Source organism: Oncorhynchus mykiss, chromosome 13 (genome assembly GCF_057628025.1).
Source record: "Oncorhynchus mykiss isolate SJ-2025 chromosome 13, ASM5762802v1, whole genome shotgun sequence".
Classification (NCBI taxonomy): Eukaryota; Metazoa; Chordata; class Actinopteri; order Salmoniformes; family Salmonidae; genus Oncorhynchus; species Oncorhynchus mykiss.
This window is the reverse complement of record NC_143034.1, coordinates 59,826,943-59,849,042: the sequence shown is the minus strand read 5'-3', so window position 1 is coordinate 59,849,042 and position 22,100 is coordinate 59,826,943. Positions and strand designations below refer to the sequence as shown.

The 22,100-nt window shown below is 47.9% G+C and overlaps 1 protein-coding gene across 1 annotated transcript in view; it reads left to right on the top strand.

The window, feature by feature from the left end:
* The window catches only part of LOC110485208 (potassium channel subfamily T member 2), a 95,872-nt gene that overhangs the window by 46,893 nt on the left and 26,879 nt on the right, over positions 1-22,100 (top strand). Inside the window, exon 11 of the mRNA XM_036941419.2 lies at positions 21,700-21,864. Within this exon, the coding sequence (XP_036797314.1) occupies positions 21,700-21,864 (165 nt within the window). The remainder of the gene's footprint in view (positions 1-21,699; positions 21,865-22,100) is intronic.

Genomic DNA, 22,100 nt, shown 5'->3' with positions numbered 1-22,100 from the left:
CTGTCTGTCTATCACTACCTCAACCCACCTACTGTCTATCTATCACTACCTCAACCCACCAACGGTCCATCACTATCACTACCTCAACCCACCTACTGTCTGTCTATCACTACCTCAACCCACCTACTTTCTTTCTATCACTACCTCAACCCACCTACTGTCTGTCTATCACTACCTCAACCCACCTACTGTCTGTCTATCACTACCTCAACCCACCTACTGTCTGTCTGTCACTACCTCAACCCACCTACTGTCTATCTATCACTACCTCAACCCACCTACTGTCTGTCTATCACTACCTCAACCCACCTACTGTCTGTCTATCACTACCTCAACCCACCTACTGTCTGTCTATCACTACCTCAACCCACCTACTGTCTGTCTGTCACTACCTCAACCCACCTACTGTCTATCACTACCTCAACCCACCTACTGTCTGTCTATCACTACCTCAACCCACCTACTGTCTGTCTATCACTACCTCAACCCACCTACTGTCTGTCTGTCACTACCTCAACCCACCTACTGTCTATCACTTCCTCAACCCACCTACTGTCTGTCACTATCACTACCTCAACCCACCTACGGTCTGTCTATCACTACCTCAACCCACCTACGGTCTGTCTGTCACTACCTCAACCCACCTACTGTCTGTCTGTCACTACCTCAACCCACCTACTGTCTGTCTATCACTTCCTCAACCCACCTACTGTCTGTCTATCACTACCTCAACCCATCTCCTGTCTTTCTATCACTACCTCAACCCACCTACTGTCTATCTATCACTACCTCAACCCACCAACGGTCCATCACTATCACTACCTCAACCCACCTACTCTCTGTCTATCACTACCTCAACCCACCTACTGTCTATCTATCACTACCTCAACCCACCTACTGTCTGTCTATCACTACCTCAACCCACCTACTGTCTGTCACTACCTCAACCCACCTACTGTCTATCTATCACTACCTCAACCCACCAACGGTCCATCACTATCACTACCTCAAACCACCTACTGTCTGTCTATTACTACCTCAACCCACCTACTGGCTATCTATCACTACCTCAACCCACCTACTGTCTATCTATCACTTCCTCAACACACCTACTGTCTGTCTATCACTACCTCAACCCACCTACTGTCTGTCTATCACTACCTCAACCCACCTACTCTCTGTCTGTCACTACCTCAACCCACCTACTGTCTATCTATCACTACCTCAACCCACCTACTGTCTGTCTATCACTACCTCAACCCATCTATCACTACCTCAACCCACCTAGCACTACCTCAACCCACCTACTGTCTGTGTATCACTTCCTCAACCCACCTACTGTCTGTCTGTCACTACCTCAACCTACCTACTGTCTGTGTCTCACTACTTCAACCCACCTACTGTCTGTGTATCACTTCCTCAACCCACCTACTGTCTGTGTATCACTACCTCAACCCACCTTCTGTCTGTCTATCACTTCCTCAACCCACCTACTGCCTGTCTGTCACAACCTCAACCCACCTACTGTCTGTCTATCACTACCACAACCCACCTACTGTCTATCTATCACTACCTCAAACCACCTACTGTTATCTATCACTACCTCAACCCACCTACTGTCTGTCACTACCACTACCTCAACCCACCTACTGTCTATTTATCACTACCTCAACCCACCTACTGTCTGTCTATCACTACCTCAACCCACCTACTGTCTGTCTATCACTACCTCAACCCACCTATTGTTTGTCACTACCTCAAACCACCTACTGTCTATCGCTGCCTCAACCCACCTACTGTCTATCACTACCTCAACCCACCTACTGTCTATTTATCACTACCTCAACCCACCTACTGTCTATTTATCACTACCTCAACCCACCTACTGTCTGTCTATCACTACCTCAACCCACCTATTGTTTGTCACTACCTCAAACCACCTACTGTCTATCGCTGCCTCAACCCACCTACTGTCTATCACTACCTCAACCCACCTACTGTCTGTCTATCACTACCTCAAACCACCTACTGTCTATCGCTGCCTCAACCCACCTACTGTCTATCACTACCTCAACCCACCTACTGTCTGTCTATCACTACCTCAACCCACCTACTGTCTGTCTATCGCTGCCTCAACCCACCTACTGTCTGTCTATCACTACCTCAACCCACCTACTGTCTGTCTATCACTACCTCAACCCAACTACTGTCTATCTATCACTACCTCAACCCACCTACTGTCTGTCTATCACTACCTCAACCCACCTACTGTCTGTCTATCACTACCTCAACCCACCTACTGTCTATCTATCACTACCTCAACCCACCAACGGTCCATCACTATCACTACCTCAACCCACCTACTGTCTGTCTATCACTACCTCAACCCACCTACTGTCTTTCTATCACTACCTCAACCCACCTACTGTCTGTCTATCACTACCTCAACCCACCTACTGTCTGTCTATCACTACCTCAACCCACCTACTGTCTGTCTGTCACTACCTCAACCCACCTACTGTCTATCTATCACTACCTCAACCCACCTACTGTCTGTCTATCACTACCTCAACCCACCTACTGTCTGTCTATCACTACCTCAACCCACCTACTGTCTGTCTATCACTACCTCAACCCACCTACTGTCTGTCTGTCACTACCTCAACCCACCTACTGTCTATCACTACCTCAACCCACCTACTGTCTGTCTATCACTACCTCAACCCACCTACTGTCTGTCTATCACTACCTCAACCCACCTACTGTCTGTCTGTCACTACCTCAACCCACCTACTGTCTATCACTTCCTCAACCCACCTACTGTCTGTCACTATCACTACCTCAACCCACCTACGGTCTGTCTATCACTACCTCAACCCACCTACGGTCTGTCTGTCACTACCTCAACCCACCTACTGTCTGTCTGTCACTACCTCAACCCACCTACTGTCTGTCTATCACTACCTCAACCCACCTACTGTCTGTCTATCACTACCTCAACCCACCTACTGTCTGTCTATCACTTCCTCAACCCACCTACTGTCTGTCTATCACTACCTCAACCCATCTCCTGTCTTTCTATCACTACCTCAACCCACCTACTGTCTATCTATCACTACCTCAACCCACCAACGGTCCATCACTATCACTACCTCAACCCACCTACTCTCTGTCTATCACTACCTCAACCCACCTACTGTCTATCTATCACTACCTCAACCCACCTACTGTCTATCTATCACTACCTCAACCCACCTACTGTCTGTCTATCACTACCTCAACCCACCTACTGTCTGTCTATCACTACCTCAACCCACCTACTGTCTGTCTATCACTACCTCAACCCACCTACTGTCTGTCTATCACTACCTCAACCCACCTACTGTCTGTCACTACCTCAACCCACCTACTGTCTATCTATCACTACCTCAACCCACCAACGGTCCATCACTATCACTACCTCAAACCACCTACTGTCTGTCTATTACTACCTCAACCCACCTACTGGCTATCTATCACTACCTCAACCCACCTACTGTCTATCTATCACTTCCTCAACACACCTACTGTCTGTCTATCACTACCTCAACCCACCTACTGTCTGTCTATCACTACCTCAACCCACCTACTCTCTGTCTGTCACTACCTCAACCCACCTACTGTCTATCTATCACTACCTCAACCCACCTACTGTCTGTCTATCACTACCTCAACCCATCTATCACTACCTCAACCCACCTAGCACTACCTCAACCCACCTACTGTCTGTGTATCACTTCCTCAACCCACCTACTGTCTGTCTGTCACTACCTCAACCTACCTACTGTCTGTGTCTCACTACTTCAACCCACCTACTGTCTGTGTATCACTTCCTCAACCCACCTACTGTCTGTGTATCACTACCTCAACCCACCTTCTGTCTGTCTATCACTTCCTCAACCCACCTACTGCCTGTCTGTCACAACCTCAACCCACCTACTGTCTGTCTATCACTACCACAACCCACCTACTGTCTATCTATCACTACCTCAAACCACCTACTGTTATCTATCACTACCTCAACCCACCTACTGTCTGTCACTACCACTACCTCAACCCACCTACTGTCTATTTATCACTACCTCAACCCACCTACTGTCTGTCTATCACTACCTCAACCCACCTACTGTCTGTCTATCACTACCTCAACCCACCTATTGTTTGTCACTACCTCAAACCACCTACTGTCTATCGCTGCCTCAACCCACCTACTGTCTATCACTACCTCAACCCACCTACTGTCTATTTATCACTACCTCAACCCACCTACTGTCTATTTATCACTACCTCAACCCACCTACTGTCTGTCTATCACTACCTCAACCCACCTATTGTTTGTCACTACCTCAAACCACCTACTGTCTATCGCTGCCTCAACCCACCTACTGTCTATCACTACCTCAACCCACCTACTGTCTGTCTATCACTACCTCAACCCACCTACTGTCTGTCTATCGCTGCCTCAACCCACCTACTGTCTGTCTATCACTACCTCAACCCACCTACTGTCTGTCTATCACTACCTCAACCCAACTACTGTCTATCTATCACTACCTCAACCCAACTACTGTCTGTCTATCACTACCTCAACCCACCTACTGTCTGTCTATCACTACCTCAACCCACCTACTGTCTATCTATCACTACCTCAACCCACCAACGGTCCATCACTATCACTACCTCAACCCACCTACTGTCTGTCTATCACTACCTCAACCCACCTACTGTCTGTCTGTCACTACCTCAACCCACCTACTGTCTATCTATCACTACCTCAACCCACCTACTGTCTGTCTATCACTACCTCAACCCACCTACTGTCTGTCTATCACTACCTCAACCCACCTACTGTCTGTCTGTCACTACCTCAACCCACCTACTGTCTATCACTTCCTCAACCCACCTACTGTCTGTCACTATCACTACCTCAACCCACCTACGGTCTGTCTATCACTACCTCAACCCACCTACGGTCTGTCTGTCACTACCTCAACCCACCTACTGTCTGTCTGTCACTACCTCAACCCACCTACTGTCTGTCTATCACTACCTCAACCCACCTACTGTCTGTCTATCACTACCTCAACCCACCTACTGTCTGTCTATCACTTCCTCAACCCACCTACTGTCTGTCTATCACTACCTCAACCCATCTCCTGTCTTTCTATCACTACCTCAACCCACCTACTGTCTATCTATCACTACCTCAACCCACCAACGGTCCATCACTATCACTACCTCAACCCACCTACTCTCTGTCTATCACTACCTCAACCCACCTACTGTCTATCTATCACTACCTCAACCCACCTACTGTCTGTCTATCACTACCTCAACCCACCTACTGTCTGTCTATCACTACCTCAACCCACCTACTGTCTGTCTATCACTACCTCAACCCACCTACTGTCTGTCTATCACTACCTCAACCCACCTACTGTCTGTCACTACCTCAACCCACCTACTGTCTATCTATCACTACCTCAACCCACCAACGGTCCATCACTATCACTACCTCAAACCACCTACTGTCTGTCTATTACTACCTCAACCCACCTACTGGCTATCTATCACTACCTCAACCCACCTACTGTCTATCTATCACTTCCTCAACACACCTACTGTCTGTCTATCACTACCTCAACCCACCTACTGTCTGTCTATCACTACCTCAACCCACCTACTCTCTCTCTGTCACTACCTCAACCCACCTACTGTCTATCTATCACTACCTCAACCCACCTACTGTCTGTCTATCACTACCTCAACCCATCTATCACTACCTCAACCCACCTAGCACTACCTCAACCCACCTACTGTCTGTGTATCACTTCCTCAACCCACCTACTGTCTGTCTGTCACTACCTCAACCTACCTACTGTCTGTGTCTCACTACTTCAACCCACCTACTGTCTGTGTATCACTTCCTCAACCCACCTACTGTCTGTGTATCACTACCTCAACCCACCTTCTGTCTGTCTATCACTTCCTCAACCCACCTACTGCCTGTCTGTCACAACCTCAACCCACCTACTGTCTGTCTATCACTACCACAACCCACCTACTGTCTATCTATCACTACCTCAAACCACCTACTGTTATCTATCACTACCTCAACCCACCTACTGTCTGTCACTACCACTACCTCAACCCACCTACTGTCTATTTATCACTACCTCAACCCACCTACTGTCTGTCTATCACTACCTCAACCCACCTACTGTCTGTCTATCACTACCTCAACCCACCTATTGTTTGTCACTACCTCAAACCACCTACTGTCTATCGCTGCCTCAACCCACCTACTGTCTATCACTACCTCAACCCACCTACTGTCTGTCTATCACTACCTCAACCCACCTACTGTCTGTCTATCGCTGCCTCAACCCACCTACTGTCTGTCTATCACTACCTCAACCCACCTACTGTCTGTCTATCACTACCTCAACCCACCTACTGTCTGTCTATCACTACCTCAACCCACCTACTGTCTATCTATCACTACCTCAACCCACCAACGGTCCATCACTATCACTACCTCAACCCACCTACTGTCTGTCTATCACTACCTCAACCCACCTACTGTCTGTCTATCACTACCTCAACCCACCTACTGTCTGTCTATCACTACCTCAACCCACCTACTGTCTGTCTATCACTACCTCAACCCACCTACTGTCTATCTATCACTACCTCAACCCACCTACTGTCTGTCTATCACTACCTCAACCCACCTACTGTCTGTCTGTCACTACCTCAACCCACCTACTGTCTATCTATCACTACCTCAACCCACCTACTGTCTGTCTATCACTACCGCAACCCACCTACTGTCTATCACTTCCTCAACCCACCTACTGTCTGTCACTATCACTACCTCAACCCACCTACGGTCTGTCTATCACTACCTCAACCCACCTACGGTCTGTCTGTCACTACCTCAACCCACCTACTGTCTGTCTGTCACTACCTCAACCCACCTACTGTCTGTCTATCACTACCTCAACCCACCTACTGTCTGTCTATCACTACCTCAACCCACCTACTGTCTGTCCATCACTTCCTCAACCCACCTACTGTCTGTCTATCACTACCTCAACCCATCTCCTGTCTTTCTATCACTACCTCAACCCACCTACTGTCTATCTATCACTACCTCAACCCACCAACGGTCCATCACTATCACTACCTCAACCCACCTACTCTCTGTCTATCACTACCTCAACCCACCTACTGTCTGTCTATCACTACCTCAACCCACCTACTGTCTGTCTATCACTACCTCAACCCACCTATTGTTTGTCACTACCTCAAACCACCTACTGTCTATCGCTGCCTCAACCCACCTACTGTCTATCACTACCTCAACCCACCTACTGTCTATTTATCACTACCTCAACCCACCTACTGTCTATTTATCACTACCTCAACCCACCTACTGTCTGTCTATCACTACCTCAACCCACCTATTGTTTGTCACTACCTCAAACCACCTACTGTCTATCGCTGCCTCAACCCACCTACTGTCTGTCTATCGCTGCCTCAACCCACCTACTGTCTGTCTATCACTACCTCAACCCACCTACTGTCTGTCTATCACTACCTCAACCCACCTACTGTCTATCTATCACTACCTCAACCCACCAACGGTCCATCACTATCACTACCTCAACCCACCTACTGTCTGTCTATCACTACCTCAACCCACCTACTGTCTGTCTGTCACTACCTCAACCCACCTACTGTCTATCTATCACTACCTCAACCCACCTACTGTCTGTCTATCACTACCTCAACCCACCTACTGTCTGTCTATCACTACCTCAACCCACCTACTGTCTGTCTGTCACTACCTCAACCCACCTACTGTCTATCACTTCCTCAACCCACCTACTGTCTGTCACTATCACTACCTCAACCCACCTACGGTCTGTCTATCACTACCTCAACCCACCTACGGTCTGTCTGTCACTACCTCAACCCACCTACTGTCTGTCTGTCACTACCTCAACCCACCTACTGTCTGTCTATCACTACCTCAACCCACCTACTGTCTGTCTATCACTACCTCAACCCATCTACTGTCTGTCTATCACTTCCTCAACCCACCTACTGTCTGTCTATCACTACCTCAACCCATCTCCTGTCTTTCTATCACTACCTCAACCCACCTACTGTCTATCTATCACTACCTCAACCCACCAACGGTCCATCACTATCACTACCTCAACCCACCTACTCTCTGTCTATCACTACCTCAACCCACCTACTGTCTATCTATCACTACCTCAACCCACCTACTGTCTGTCTATCACTACCTCAACCCACCTACTGTCTGTCTATCACTACCTCAACCCACCTACTGTCTGTCTATCACTACCTCAACCCACCTACTGTCTGTCTATCACTACCTCAACCCACCTACTGTCTGTCACTACCTCAACCCACCTACTGTCTATCTATCACTACCTCAACCCACCAACGGTCCATCACTATCACTACCTCAAACCACCTACTGTCTGTCTATTACTACCTCAACCCACCTACTGGCTATCTATCACTACCTCAACCCACCTACTGTCTATCTATCACTTCCTCAACACACCTACTGTCTGTCTATCACTACCTCAACCCACCTACTGTCTGTCTATCACTACCTCAACCCACCTACTCTCTGTCTGTCACTACCTCAACCCACCTACTGTCTATCTATCACTACCTCAACCCACCTACTGTCTGTCTATCACTACCTCAACCCATCTATCACTACCTCAACCCACCTAGCACTACCTCAACCCACCTACTGTCTGTGTATCACTTCCTCAACCCACCTACTGTCTGTCTGTCACTACCTCAACCTACCTACTGTCTGTGTCTCACTACTTCAACCCACCTACTGCCTGTCTGTCACAACCTCAACCCACCTACTGTCTGTCTATCACTACCACAACCCACCTACTGTCTATCTATCACTACCTCAAACCACCTACTGTTATCTATCACTACCTCAACCCACCTACTGTCTGTCACTACCACTACCTCAACCCACCTACTGTCTATTTATCACTACCTCAACCCACCTACTGTCTGTCTATCACTACCTCAACCCACCTACTGTCTGTCTATCACTACCTCAACCCACCTATTGTTTGTCACTACCTCAAACCACCTACTGTCTATCGCTGCCTCAACCCACCTACTGTCTATCACTACCTCAACCCACCTACTGTCTGTCTATCACTACCTCAACCCACCTACTGTCTGTCTATCGCTGCCTCAACCCACCTACTGTCTGTCTATCACTACCTCAACCCACCTACTGTCTGTCTATCACTACCTCAACCCACCTACTGTCTGTCTATCACTACCTCAACCCACCTACTGTCTATCTATCACTACCTCAACCCACCAACGGTCCATCACTATCACTACCTCAACCCACCTACTGTCTGTCTATCACTACCTCAACCCACCTACTGTCTGTCTATCACTACCTCAACCCACCTACTGTCTGTCTATCACTACCTCAACCCACCTACTGTCTGTCTATCACTACCTCAACCCACCTACTGTCTGTCTATCACTTCCTCAACCCACCTACTGTCTGTCTATCACTACCTCAACCCATCTCCTGTCTTTCTATCACTACCTCAACCCACCTACTGTCTATCTATCACTACCTCAACCCACCAACGGTCCATCACTATCACTACCTCAAACCACCTACTGTCTGTCTATTACTACCTCAACCCACCTACTGGCTATCTATCACTACCTCAACCCACCTACTGTCTATCTATCACTTCCTCAACACACCTACTGTCTGTCTATCACTACCTCAACCCACCTACTGTCTGTCTATCACTACCTCAACCCATCTATCACTACCTCAACCCACCTAGCACTACCTCAACCCACCTACTGTCTGTGTATCACTTCCTCAACCCACCTACTGTCTGTCTGTCACTACCTCAACCTACCTACTGTCTGTGTCTCACTACTTCAACCCACCTACTGTCTGTGTATCACTTCCTCAACCCACCTACTGTCTGTGTATCACTACCTCAACCCACCTTCTGTCTGTCTATCACTTCCTCAACCCACCTACTGCCTGTCTGTCACAACCTCAACCCACCTACTGTCTGTCTATCACTACCACAACCCACCTACTGTCTATCTATCACTACCTCAAACCACCTACTGTTATCTATCACTACCTCAACCCACCTACTGTCTGTCACTACCACTACCTCAACCCACCTACTGTCTATTTATCACTACCTCAACCCACCTACTGTCTGTCTATCACTACCTCAACCCACCTACTGTCTGTCTATCACTACCTCAACCCACCTATTGTTTGTCACTACCTCAAACCACCTACTGTCTATCGCTGCCTCAACCCACCTACTGTCTATCACTACCTCAACCCACCTACTGTCTGTCTATCACTACCTCAACCCACCTACTGTCTGTCTATCGCTGCCTCAACCCACCTACTGTCTGTCTATCACTACCTCAACCCACCTACTGTCTGTCTATCACTACCTCAACCCACCTACTGTCTGTCTATCACTACCTCAACCCACCTACTGTCTATCTATCACTACCTCAACCCACCAACGGTCCATCACTATCACTACCTCAACCCACCTACTGTCTGTCTATCACTACCTCAACCCACCTACTGTCTGTCTATCACTACCTCAACCCACCTACTGTCTGTCTATCACTACCTCAACCCACCTACTGTCTGTCTATCACTACCTCAACCCACCTACTGTCTGTCTATCACTACCTCAACCCACCTACTGTCTGTCTGTCACTACCTCAACCCACCTACTGTCTATCTATCACTACCTCAACCCACCTACTGTCTGTCTATCACTACCTCAACCCACCTACTGTCTGTCTATCACTACCTCAACCCACCTACTGTCTGTCTGTCACTACCTCAACCCACCTACTGTCTATCACTTCCTCAACCCACCTACTGTCTGTCACTATCACTACCTCAACCCACCTACTGTCTGTCACTATCACTACCTCAACCCACCTACGGTCTGTCTGTCACTACCTCAACCCACCTACTGTCTGTCTGTCACTACCTCAACCCACCTACTGTCTGTCTATCACTACCTCAACCCACCTACTGTCTGTCTATCACTACCTCAACCCACCTACTGTCTGTCTATCACTTCCTCAACCCACCTACTGTCTGTCTATCACTACCTCAACCCATCTCCTGTCTTTCTATCACTACCTCAACCCACCTACTGTCTATCTATCACTACCTCAACCCACCAACGGTCCATCACTATCACTACCTCAACCCACCTACTCTCTGTCTATCACTACCTCAACCCACCTACTGTCTGTCTATCACTACCTCAACCCACCTACTGTCTGTCTATCACTACCTCAACCCACCTACTGTCTGTCTATCACTACCTCAACCCACCTACTGTCTGTCTATCACTACCTCAACCCACCTACTGTCTGTCACTACCTCAACCCACCTACTGTCTATCTATCACTACCTCAACCCACCAACGGTCCATCACTATCACTACCTCAAACCACCTACTGTCTGTCTATTACTACCTCAACCCACCTACTGGCTATCTATCACTACCTCAACCCACCTACTGTCTGTCTATCACTACCTCAACCCATCTATCACTACCTCAACCCACCTAGCACTACCTCAACCCACCTACTGTCTGTGTATCACTTCCTCAACCCACCTACTGTCTGTGTATCACTACCTCAACCCACCTTCTGTCTGTCTATCACTTCCTCAACCCACCTACTGCCTGTCTGTCACAACCTCAACCCACCTACTGTCTGTCTATCACTACCACAACCCACCTACTGTCTATCTATCACTACCTCAAACCACCTACTGTTATCTATCACTACCTCAACCCACCTACTGTCTGTCACTACCACTACCTCAACCCACCTACTGTCTATTTATCACTACCTCAACCCACCTACTGTCTGTCTATCACTACCTCAACCCACCTACTGTCTGTCTATCACTACCTCAACCCACCTATTGTTTGCCACTACCTCAAACCACCTACTGTCTATCGCTGCCTCAACCCACCTACTGTCTATCACTACCTCAACCCACCTACTGTCTGTCTATCACTACCTCAACCCACCTACTGTCTGTCTATCGCTGCCTCAACCCACCTACTGTCTGTCTATCACTACCTCAACCCACCTACTGTCTGTCTATCACTACCTCAACCCAACTACTGTCTATCTATCACTACCTCAACCCAACCTTCTGTCTGTCTATCACTACCTCAACCCACCTACTGTCTGTCTATCACTACCTCAACCCACCTACTGTCTATCTATCACTACCTCAACCCACCAACGGTCCATCACTATCACTACCTCAACCCACCTACTGTCTATCTATCACTACCTCAACCCACCTACTGTCTGTCTGTCACTACCTCAACCCACCTACTGTCTGTCTATCACTACCTCAACCCACCTACTGTCTGTCTGTCACTACCTCAACCCACCTACTGTCTATCTATCACTACCTCAACCCACCTACTGTCTGTCTATCACTACCTCAACCCACCTACTGTCTGTCTATCACTACCTCAACCCACCTACTGTCTGTCTGTCACTACCTCAACCCACCTACTGTCTATCACTTCCTCAACCCACCTACTGTCTGTCACTATCACTACCTCAACCCACCTACTGTCTGTCACTATCACTACCTCAACCCACCTACGGTCTGTCTATCACTACCTCAACCCACCTACGGTCTGTCTGTCACTACCTCAACCCACCTACTGTCTGTCTGTCACTACCTCAACCCACCTACTGTCTGTCTATCACTACCTCAACCCACCTACTGTCTGTCTATCACTACCTCAACCCACCTACTGTCTGTCTATCACTTCCTCAACCCACCTACTGTCTGTCTATCACTACCTCAACCCATCTCCTGTCTTTCTATCACTACCTCAACCCACCTACTGTCTATCTATCACTACCTCAACCCACCAACGGTCCATCACTATCACTACCTCAACCCACCTACTCTCTGTCTATCACTACCTCAACCCACCTACTGTCTATCTATCACTACCTCAACCCACCTACTGTCTGTCTATCACTACCTCAACCCACCTACTGTCTGTCTATCACTACCTCAACCCACCTACTGTCTGTCTATCACTACCTCAACCCACCTACTGTCTGTCTATCACTACCTCAACCCACCTACTGTCTGTCACTACCTCAACCCACCTACTGTCTATCTATCACTACCTCAACCCACCAACGGTCCATCACTATCACTACCTCAAACCACCTACTGTCTGTCTATTACTACCTCAACCCACCTACTGGCTATCTATCACTACCTCAACCCACCTACTGTCTATCTATCACTTCCTCAACACACCTACTGTCTGTCTATCACTACCTCAACCCACCTACTGTCTGTCTATCACTACCTCAACCCACCTACTCTCTGTCTGTCACTACCTCAACCCACCTACTGTCTATCTATCACTACCTCAACCCACCTACTGTCTGTCTATCACTACCTCAACCCATCTATCACTACCTCAACCCACCTAGCACTACCTCAACCCACCTACTGTCTGTGTATCACTTCCTCAACCCACCTACTGTCTGTCTGTCACTACCTCAACCTACCTACTGTCTGTGTCTCACTACTTCAACCCACCTACTGTCTGTGTATCACTTCCTCAACCCACCTACTGTCTGTGTATCACTACCTCAACCCACCTTCTGTCTGTCTATCACTTCCTCAACCCACCTACTGCCTGTCTGTCACAACCTCAACCCACCTACTGTCTGTCTATCACTACCACAACCCACCTACTGTCTATCTATCACTACCTCAAACCACCTACTGTTATCTATCACTACCTCAACCCACCTACTGTCTGTCACTACCACTACCTCAACCCACCTACTGTCTATTTATCACTACCTCAACCCACCTACTGTCTGTCTATCACTACCTCAACCCACCTACTGTCTGTCTATCACTACCTCAACCCACCTATTGTTTGTCACTACCTCAAACCACCTACTGTCTATCGCTGCCTCAACCCACCTACTGTCTATCACTACCTCAACCCACCTACTGTCTGTCTATCACTACCTCAACCCACCTACTGTCTGTCTATCGCTGCCTCAACCCACCTACTGTCTGTCTATCACTACCTCAACCCACCTACTGTCTGTCTATCACTACCTCAACCCACCTACTGTCTGTCTATCACTACCTCAACCCACCTACTGTCTATCTATCACTACCTCAACCCACCAACGGTCCATCACTATCACTACCTCAACCCACCTACTGTCTGTCTATCACTACCTCAACCCACCTACTGTCTGTCTATCACTACCTCAACCCACCTACTGTCTGTCTATCACTACCTCAACCCACCTACTGTCTGTCTATCACTACCTCAACCCACCTACTGTCTATCTATCACTACCTCAACCCACCTACTGTCTGTCTATCACTACCTCAACCAACCTACTGTCTGTCTATCACTACCTCAACCCACCTACTGTCTGTCTGTCACTACCTCAACCCACCTACTGTCTATCTATCACTACCTCAACCCACCTACTGTCTGTCTATCACTACCTCAACCCACCTACTGTCTATCACTTCCTCAACCCACCTACTGTCTGTCACTATCACTACCTCAACCCACCTACGGTCTGTCTATCACTACCTCAACCCACCTACGGTCTGTCTGTCACTACCTCAACCCACCTACTGTCTGTCTGTCACTACCTCAACCCACCTACTGTCTGTCTATCACTACCTCAACCCACCTACTGTCTGTCTATCACTACCTCAACCCACCTACTGTCTGTCTATCACTTCCTCAACCCACCTACTGTCTGTCTATCACTACCTCAACCCATCTCCTGTCTTTCTATCACTACCTCAACCCACCTACTGTCTATCTATCACTACCTCAACCCACCAACGGTCCATCACTATCACTACCTCAACCCACCTACTCTCTGTCTATCACTACCTCAACCCACCTACTGTCTATCTATCACTACCTCAACCCACCTACTGTCTGTCTATCACTACCTCAACCCACCTACTGTCTGTCTATCACTACCTCAACCCACCTACTGTCTGTCTATCACTACCTCAACCCACCTACTGTCTGTCTATCATTACCTCAACCCACCTACTGTCTGTCACTACCTCAACCCACCTACTGTCTATCTATCACTACCTCAACCCACCAACGGTCCATCACTATCACTACCTCAAACCACCTACTGTCTGTCTATTACTACCTCAACCCACCTACTGGCTATCTATCACTACCTCAACCCACCTACTGTCTATCTATCACTTCCTCAACACACCTACTGTCTGTCTATCACTACCTCAACCCACCTACTGTCTGTCTATCACTACCTCAACCCACCTACTCTCTGTCTGTCACTACCTCAACCCACCTACTGTCTATCTATCACTACCTCAACCCACCTACTGTCTGTCTATCACTACCTCAACCCATCTATCACTACCTCAACCCACCTAGCACTACCTCAACCCACCTACTGTCTGTGTATCACTTCCTCAACCCACCTACTGTCTGTCTGTCACTACCTCAACCTACCTACTGTCTGTGTCTCACTACTTCAACCCACCTACTGTCTGTGTATCACTTCCTCAACCCACCTACTGTCTGTGTATCACTACCTCAACCCACCTTCTGTCTGTCTATCACTTCCTCAACCCACCTACTGCCTGTCTGTCACAACCTCAACCCACCTACTGTCTGTCTATCACTACCACAACCCACCTACTGTCTATCTATCACTACCTCAAACCACCTACTGTTATCTATCACTACCTCAACCCACCTACTGTCTGTCACTACCACTACCTCAACCCACCTACTGTCTATTTATCACTACCTCAACCCACCTACTGTCTGTCTATCACTACCTCAACCCACCTACTGTCTGTCTATCACTACCTCAACCCACCTATTGTTTGTCACTACCTCAAACCACCTACTGTCTATCGCTGCCTCAACCCACCTACTGTCTATCACTACCTCAACCCACCTACTGTCTGTCTATCACTACCTCAACCCACCTACTGTCTGTCTATCGCTGCCTCAACCCACCTACTGTCTGTCTATCACTACCTCAACCCACCTACTGTCTGTCTATCACTACCTCAACCCACCTACTGTCTGTCTATCACTACCTCAACCCACCTACTGTCTATCTATCACTACCTCAACCCACCATCGGTCCATCACTATCACTACCTCAACCCACCTACTGTCTGTCTATCACTACCTCAACCCACCTACTGTCTGTCTATCACTACCTCAACCCACCTACTGTCTGTCTATCACTACCTCAACCCACCTACTGTCTGTCTATCACTACCTCAACCCACCTACTGTCTGTCTATCACTACCTCAACCCACCTACTGTCTGTCTGTCACTACCTCAACCCACCTACTGTCTATCTATCACTACCTCAACCCACCTACTGTCTGTCTATCACTACCTCAACCCACCTACTGTCTGTCTATCACTACCTCAACCCACCTACTGTCTGTCTGTCACTACCTCAACCCACCTACTGTCTATCACTTCCTCAACCCACCTACTGTCTGTCACTATCACTACCTCAACCCACCTACTGTCTGTCACTATCACTACCTCAACCCACCTACGGTCTGTCTGTCACTACCTCAACCCACCTACTGTCTGTCTGTCACTACCTCAACCCACCTACTGTCTGTCTATCACTACCTCAACCCACCTACTGTCTGTCTATCACTACCTCAACCCACCTACTGTCTGTCTATCACTTCCTCAACCCACCTACTGTCTGTCTATCACTACCTCAACCCATCTCCTGTCTTTCTATCACTACCTCAACCCACCTACTGTCTATCTATCACTACCTCAACCCACCAACGGTCCATCACTATCACTACCTCAACCCACCTACTCTCTGTCTATCACTACCTCAACCCACCTACTGTCTGTCTATCACTACCTCAACCCACCTACTGTCTGTCTATCACTACCTCAACCCACCTACTGTCTGTCTATCACTACCTCAACCCACCTACTGTCTGTCTATCACTACCTCAACCCACCTACTGTCTGTCACTACCTCAACCCACCTACTGTCTATCTATCACTACCTCAACCCACCAACGGTCCATCACTATCACTACCTCAAACCACCTACTGTCTGTCTATTACTACCTCAACCCACCTACTGGCTATCTATCACTACCTCAACCCACCTACTGTCTGTCTATCACTACCTCAACCCATCTATCACTACCTCAACCCACCTAGCACTACCTCAACCCACCTACTGTCTGTGTATCACTTCCTCAACCCACCTACTGTCTGTGTATCACTACCTCAACCCACCTTCTGTCTGTCTATCACTTCCTCAACCCACCTACTGCCTGTCTGTCACAACCTCAACCCACCTACTGTCTGTCTATCACTACCACAACCCACCTACTGTCTATCTATCACTACCTCAAACCACCTACTGTTATCTATCACTACCTCAACCCACCTACTGTCTGTCACTACCACTACCTCAACCCACCTACTGTCTATTTATCACTACCTCAACCCACCTACTGTCTGTCTATCACTACCTCAACCCACCTACTGTCTGTCTATCACTACCTCAACCCACCTATTGTTTGCCACTACCTCAAACCACCTACTGTCTATCGCTGCCTCAACCCACCTACTGTCTATCACTACCTCAACCCACCTACTGTCTGTCTATCACTACCTCAACCCACCTACTGTCTGTCTATCGCTGCCTCAACCCACCTACTGTCTGTCTATCACTACCTCAACCCACCTACTGTCTGTCTATCACTACCTCAACCCAACTACTGTCTATCTATCACTACCTCAACCCAACCTTCTGTCTGTCTATCACTACCTCAACCCACCTACTGTCTGTCTATCACTACCTCAACCCACCTACTGTCTATCTATCACTACCTCAACCCACCAACGGTCCATCACTATCACTACCTCAACCCACCTACTGTCTGTCTATCACTACCTCAACCCACCTACTGTCTGTCTGTCACTACCTCAACCCACCTACTGTCTGTCTATCACTACCTCAACCCACCTACTGTCTGTCTGTCACTACCTCAACCCACCTACTGTCTATCTATCACTACCTCAACCCACCTACTGTCTGTCTATCACTACCTCAACCCACCTACTGTCTGTCTATCACTACCTCAACCCACCTACTGTCTGTCTGTCACTACCTCAACCCACCTACTGTCTATCACTTCCTCAACCCACCTACTGTCTGTCACTATCACTACCTCAACCCACCTACTGTCTGTCACTATCACTACCTCAACCCACCTACGGTCTGTCTATCACTACCTCAACCCACCTACGGTCTGTCTGTCACTACCTCAACCCACCTACTGTCTGTCTGTCACTACCTCAACCCACCTACTGTCTGTCTATCACTACCTCAACCCACCTACTGTCTGTCTATCACTACCTCAACCCACCTACTGTCTGTCTATCACTTCCTCAACCCACCTACTGTCTGTCTATCACTACCTCAACCCACCTACTCTCTGTCTATCACTACCTCAACCCACCTACTGTCTATCTATCACTACCTCAACCCACCTACTGTCTGTCTATCACTACCTCAACCCACCTACTGTCTGTCTATCACTACCTCAACCCACCTACTGTCTGTCTATCACTACCTCAACCCATCTCCTGTCTTTCTATCACTACCTCAACCCACCTACTGTCTATCTATCACTACCTCAACCCACCAACGGTCCATCACTATCACTACCTCAACCCACCTACTCTCTGTCTATCACTACCTCAACCCACCTACTGTCTATCTATCACTACCTCAACCCACCTACTGTCTGTCTATCACTACCTCAACCCACCTACTGTCTGTCTATCACTACCTCAACCCACCTACTGTCTGTCTATCACTACCTCAACCCACCTACTGTCTGTCACTACCTCAACCCACCTACTGTCTATCTATCACTACCTCAACCCACCAACGGTCCATCACTATCACTACCTCAACCCACCTACTGTCTGTCTATTACTACCTCAACCCACCTATTGTCTATCTATCACTACCTAAACTTACCTACTGTCTCTCTATCACTACCTCAACCAACATACTGTCTTTCTATCACTACCTCAACCCACCTACTGTCTATCTATCACTACCTCAACCCACCTACTGTCTGTCTACCACTACCTCAACCCACCTACTGTTATTCTATCACTACCTCAAACCACCTACTCTCTGTGTATCACTACCTCAACTAGAGGTCTTTACGGATATACCCTAACTTGATCAACCCGAGATCCGACAGGTATCCGAACAGGTCTGATCCAAAATTCTGTAGTTGACCCTCGGATCCCCAGACGGATCACGCTTGATGGACACAGACCTCGGATCTGTCTGAAAATATGTGAAATACCGACCAGATACGAAATTATATTTGAAAAAGAAATGTCCTGATAAAAATAAATATCCTCTATAAATCACATTTGCTACGCATGGCAGTTGGTTCAGTCAAAAGCATTCATCTCTCTCCTCTGTCTGTCTGCCTCTCTCTCTGTCTGGCTTTAACTCTCGCTATAGCGAACTTGCAACATTGTTTCAACTGGGCCCTCACTGTTTCCTGTGCCAATGAGCTCGGAACAGACAACGCTGTATTTGTGCAAGGGAGAAGTGTACAGGTAGCCTATTTTATGATGTTTCCACTGGAGATCTGGGATCAGCAACATCTATTTCACACCGAGGCGCTGTGGTTAATTAGGCCTATCGAGAAGGGAAGCGTTGGAAAGAATTTTCAAATACAGAGAGGAACTATTGTCATTCGCAATGGATGTAAAACACTCTGTTGATTGTCTGTGTGAGGTGACGAAAAAAATACTTTGAGAATCTCCACAGCTCATCAGTGGTGGTGAGTTAAGAAAATCTGAAATACTATTAGACATCCCCAAATGGAAACTTTTATAGGCCTAGGCCTACCTCAACCCACCTATTGTCTATCTATCACTACCTCAACCCACCTACTGTCTTTCACTACCTCAACCCACCTACAATGTATCTATCACTACCTCAATTCACCTACTGTCTGTCTATCACTACCTCAACACACCTACTGTCTTTCACTACCTCAACCCACCTACTGTCTATCTATTACTACCTCAATCCACCTACTGTCTATCACTGCCTCAACCCACCTACTGTCTATCTATCACTACCTCAATCTACCTACTGTCTATCACTACCTCAACCCACCTACTGTCTTTCCCTATCACTACCTCAATCCACCTACTGTCTATCTATCACTACCTCAACCCACCTACTGTCTTTCACTATCACTACCTCAACCCACCTACTGTCTATCTATTACTACCTCAACCCACCTACTGTCTATCACTGCCTCAACCCACCTACTGTCTATCTATCACTACCTCAATCTACCTACTGTCTATCACTACCTCAACCCACCTACTGTCTTTCACTATCACTACCTCAACCCACCTACTGTCTGTCTATCACTACCTCAACACACCTACTGTCTTTCACTATCACTGCCTCAAACCACCTACTGGCTATCACTACCTCAACCCACCTACTGTCTATATATTACTTCCTCAACCCACCAACTGTCCATCACTATCACTACCTCAACCCACCTACTGTCTATCTATCACTACCTCAAACCACCTACTGTCTATCTATCACTACCTCAACCCACCTACTGTCTTTCACTATCACTACCTCAACCCACCTACTGTCTTTCACTACCTCAACCCACCTACAATGTATCTATCACTACCTCAACTCACCTACTGTCTATCTATCACTACCTCAACCCACCTACTGTCTTTCACTATCACTACCTCAACCCACCTACTGTCTATCTATTACTACCTCAACCCACCTACTGTCTATCACTGCCTCAACCCACCTACTGTCTATCTATCACTACCTCAACCCACCTACTGTCTTTCACTATCACTACCTCAACCCACCTACTGTCTGTCTATCACTACCTCAACACACCTACTGTCTTTCACTATCACTGCCTCAAACCACCTACTGGCTATCACTACCTCAACCCACCTACTGTCTATATATTACTTCCTCAACCCACCAACTATCCATCACTATCACTACCTCAACCCACCTACTGTCTATCTATCACTACCTCAAACCACCTACTGTCTATCTATCACTACCTCAACCCACCTACTGTCTTTCACTATCACTACCTCAACCCACCTACTGTCTATCTATCACTACCTCAACCCACCTACAATGTATCTATCACTACCTCAACTCACCTACTGTCTTTCACTACCTCAACCCACCTACTGTCTGTCTATCACTACCTCAACCCACCTACTGTCTGTCTGTCACTACCTCAACCCACCTACAATGTATCTATCACTACCTCAACTCACCTACTGTCTTTCACTACCTCAACCCACCTACTGTCTGTCCATCACTAATTACACGAATATAATTCTTGCCGTCTGTAGTTTGAGCAGCTGGCCTTCCTGTGGATGGAGCGCCAGAAGTCTGGGGGGAACTACAGCCGATACCGGGCCCAGACGGAGAAGCACGTGGTGCTGTGTGTCAGCTGCCTCAAGATAGACCTCCTCATGGACTTCCTCAATGAGTTCTTCGCTCACCCCAGACTGCAGGTCTCTCCATTAAACCTTAACTAGGGCAGGGATGGGCAACTTTGATTGGGGTGAGGGCCACAAAAAAATCTGATCTGAGGGGCCTCAGTGACTCGCTGGTTTGCGTACCCACATCTACAGTATATCCACACATACAGTCAGAGCCGACCCTAGCCTTATGGGAGCCGTAAGGAAAATGTTGGTCCCCCCTTCCCCCTTGACGAGAAAAAAAAATGCAATGTTTTAGAGTTAATTTC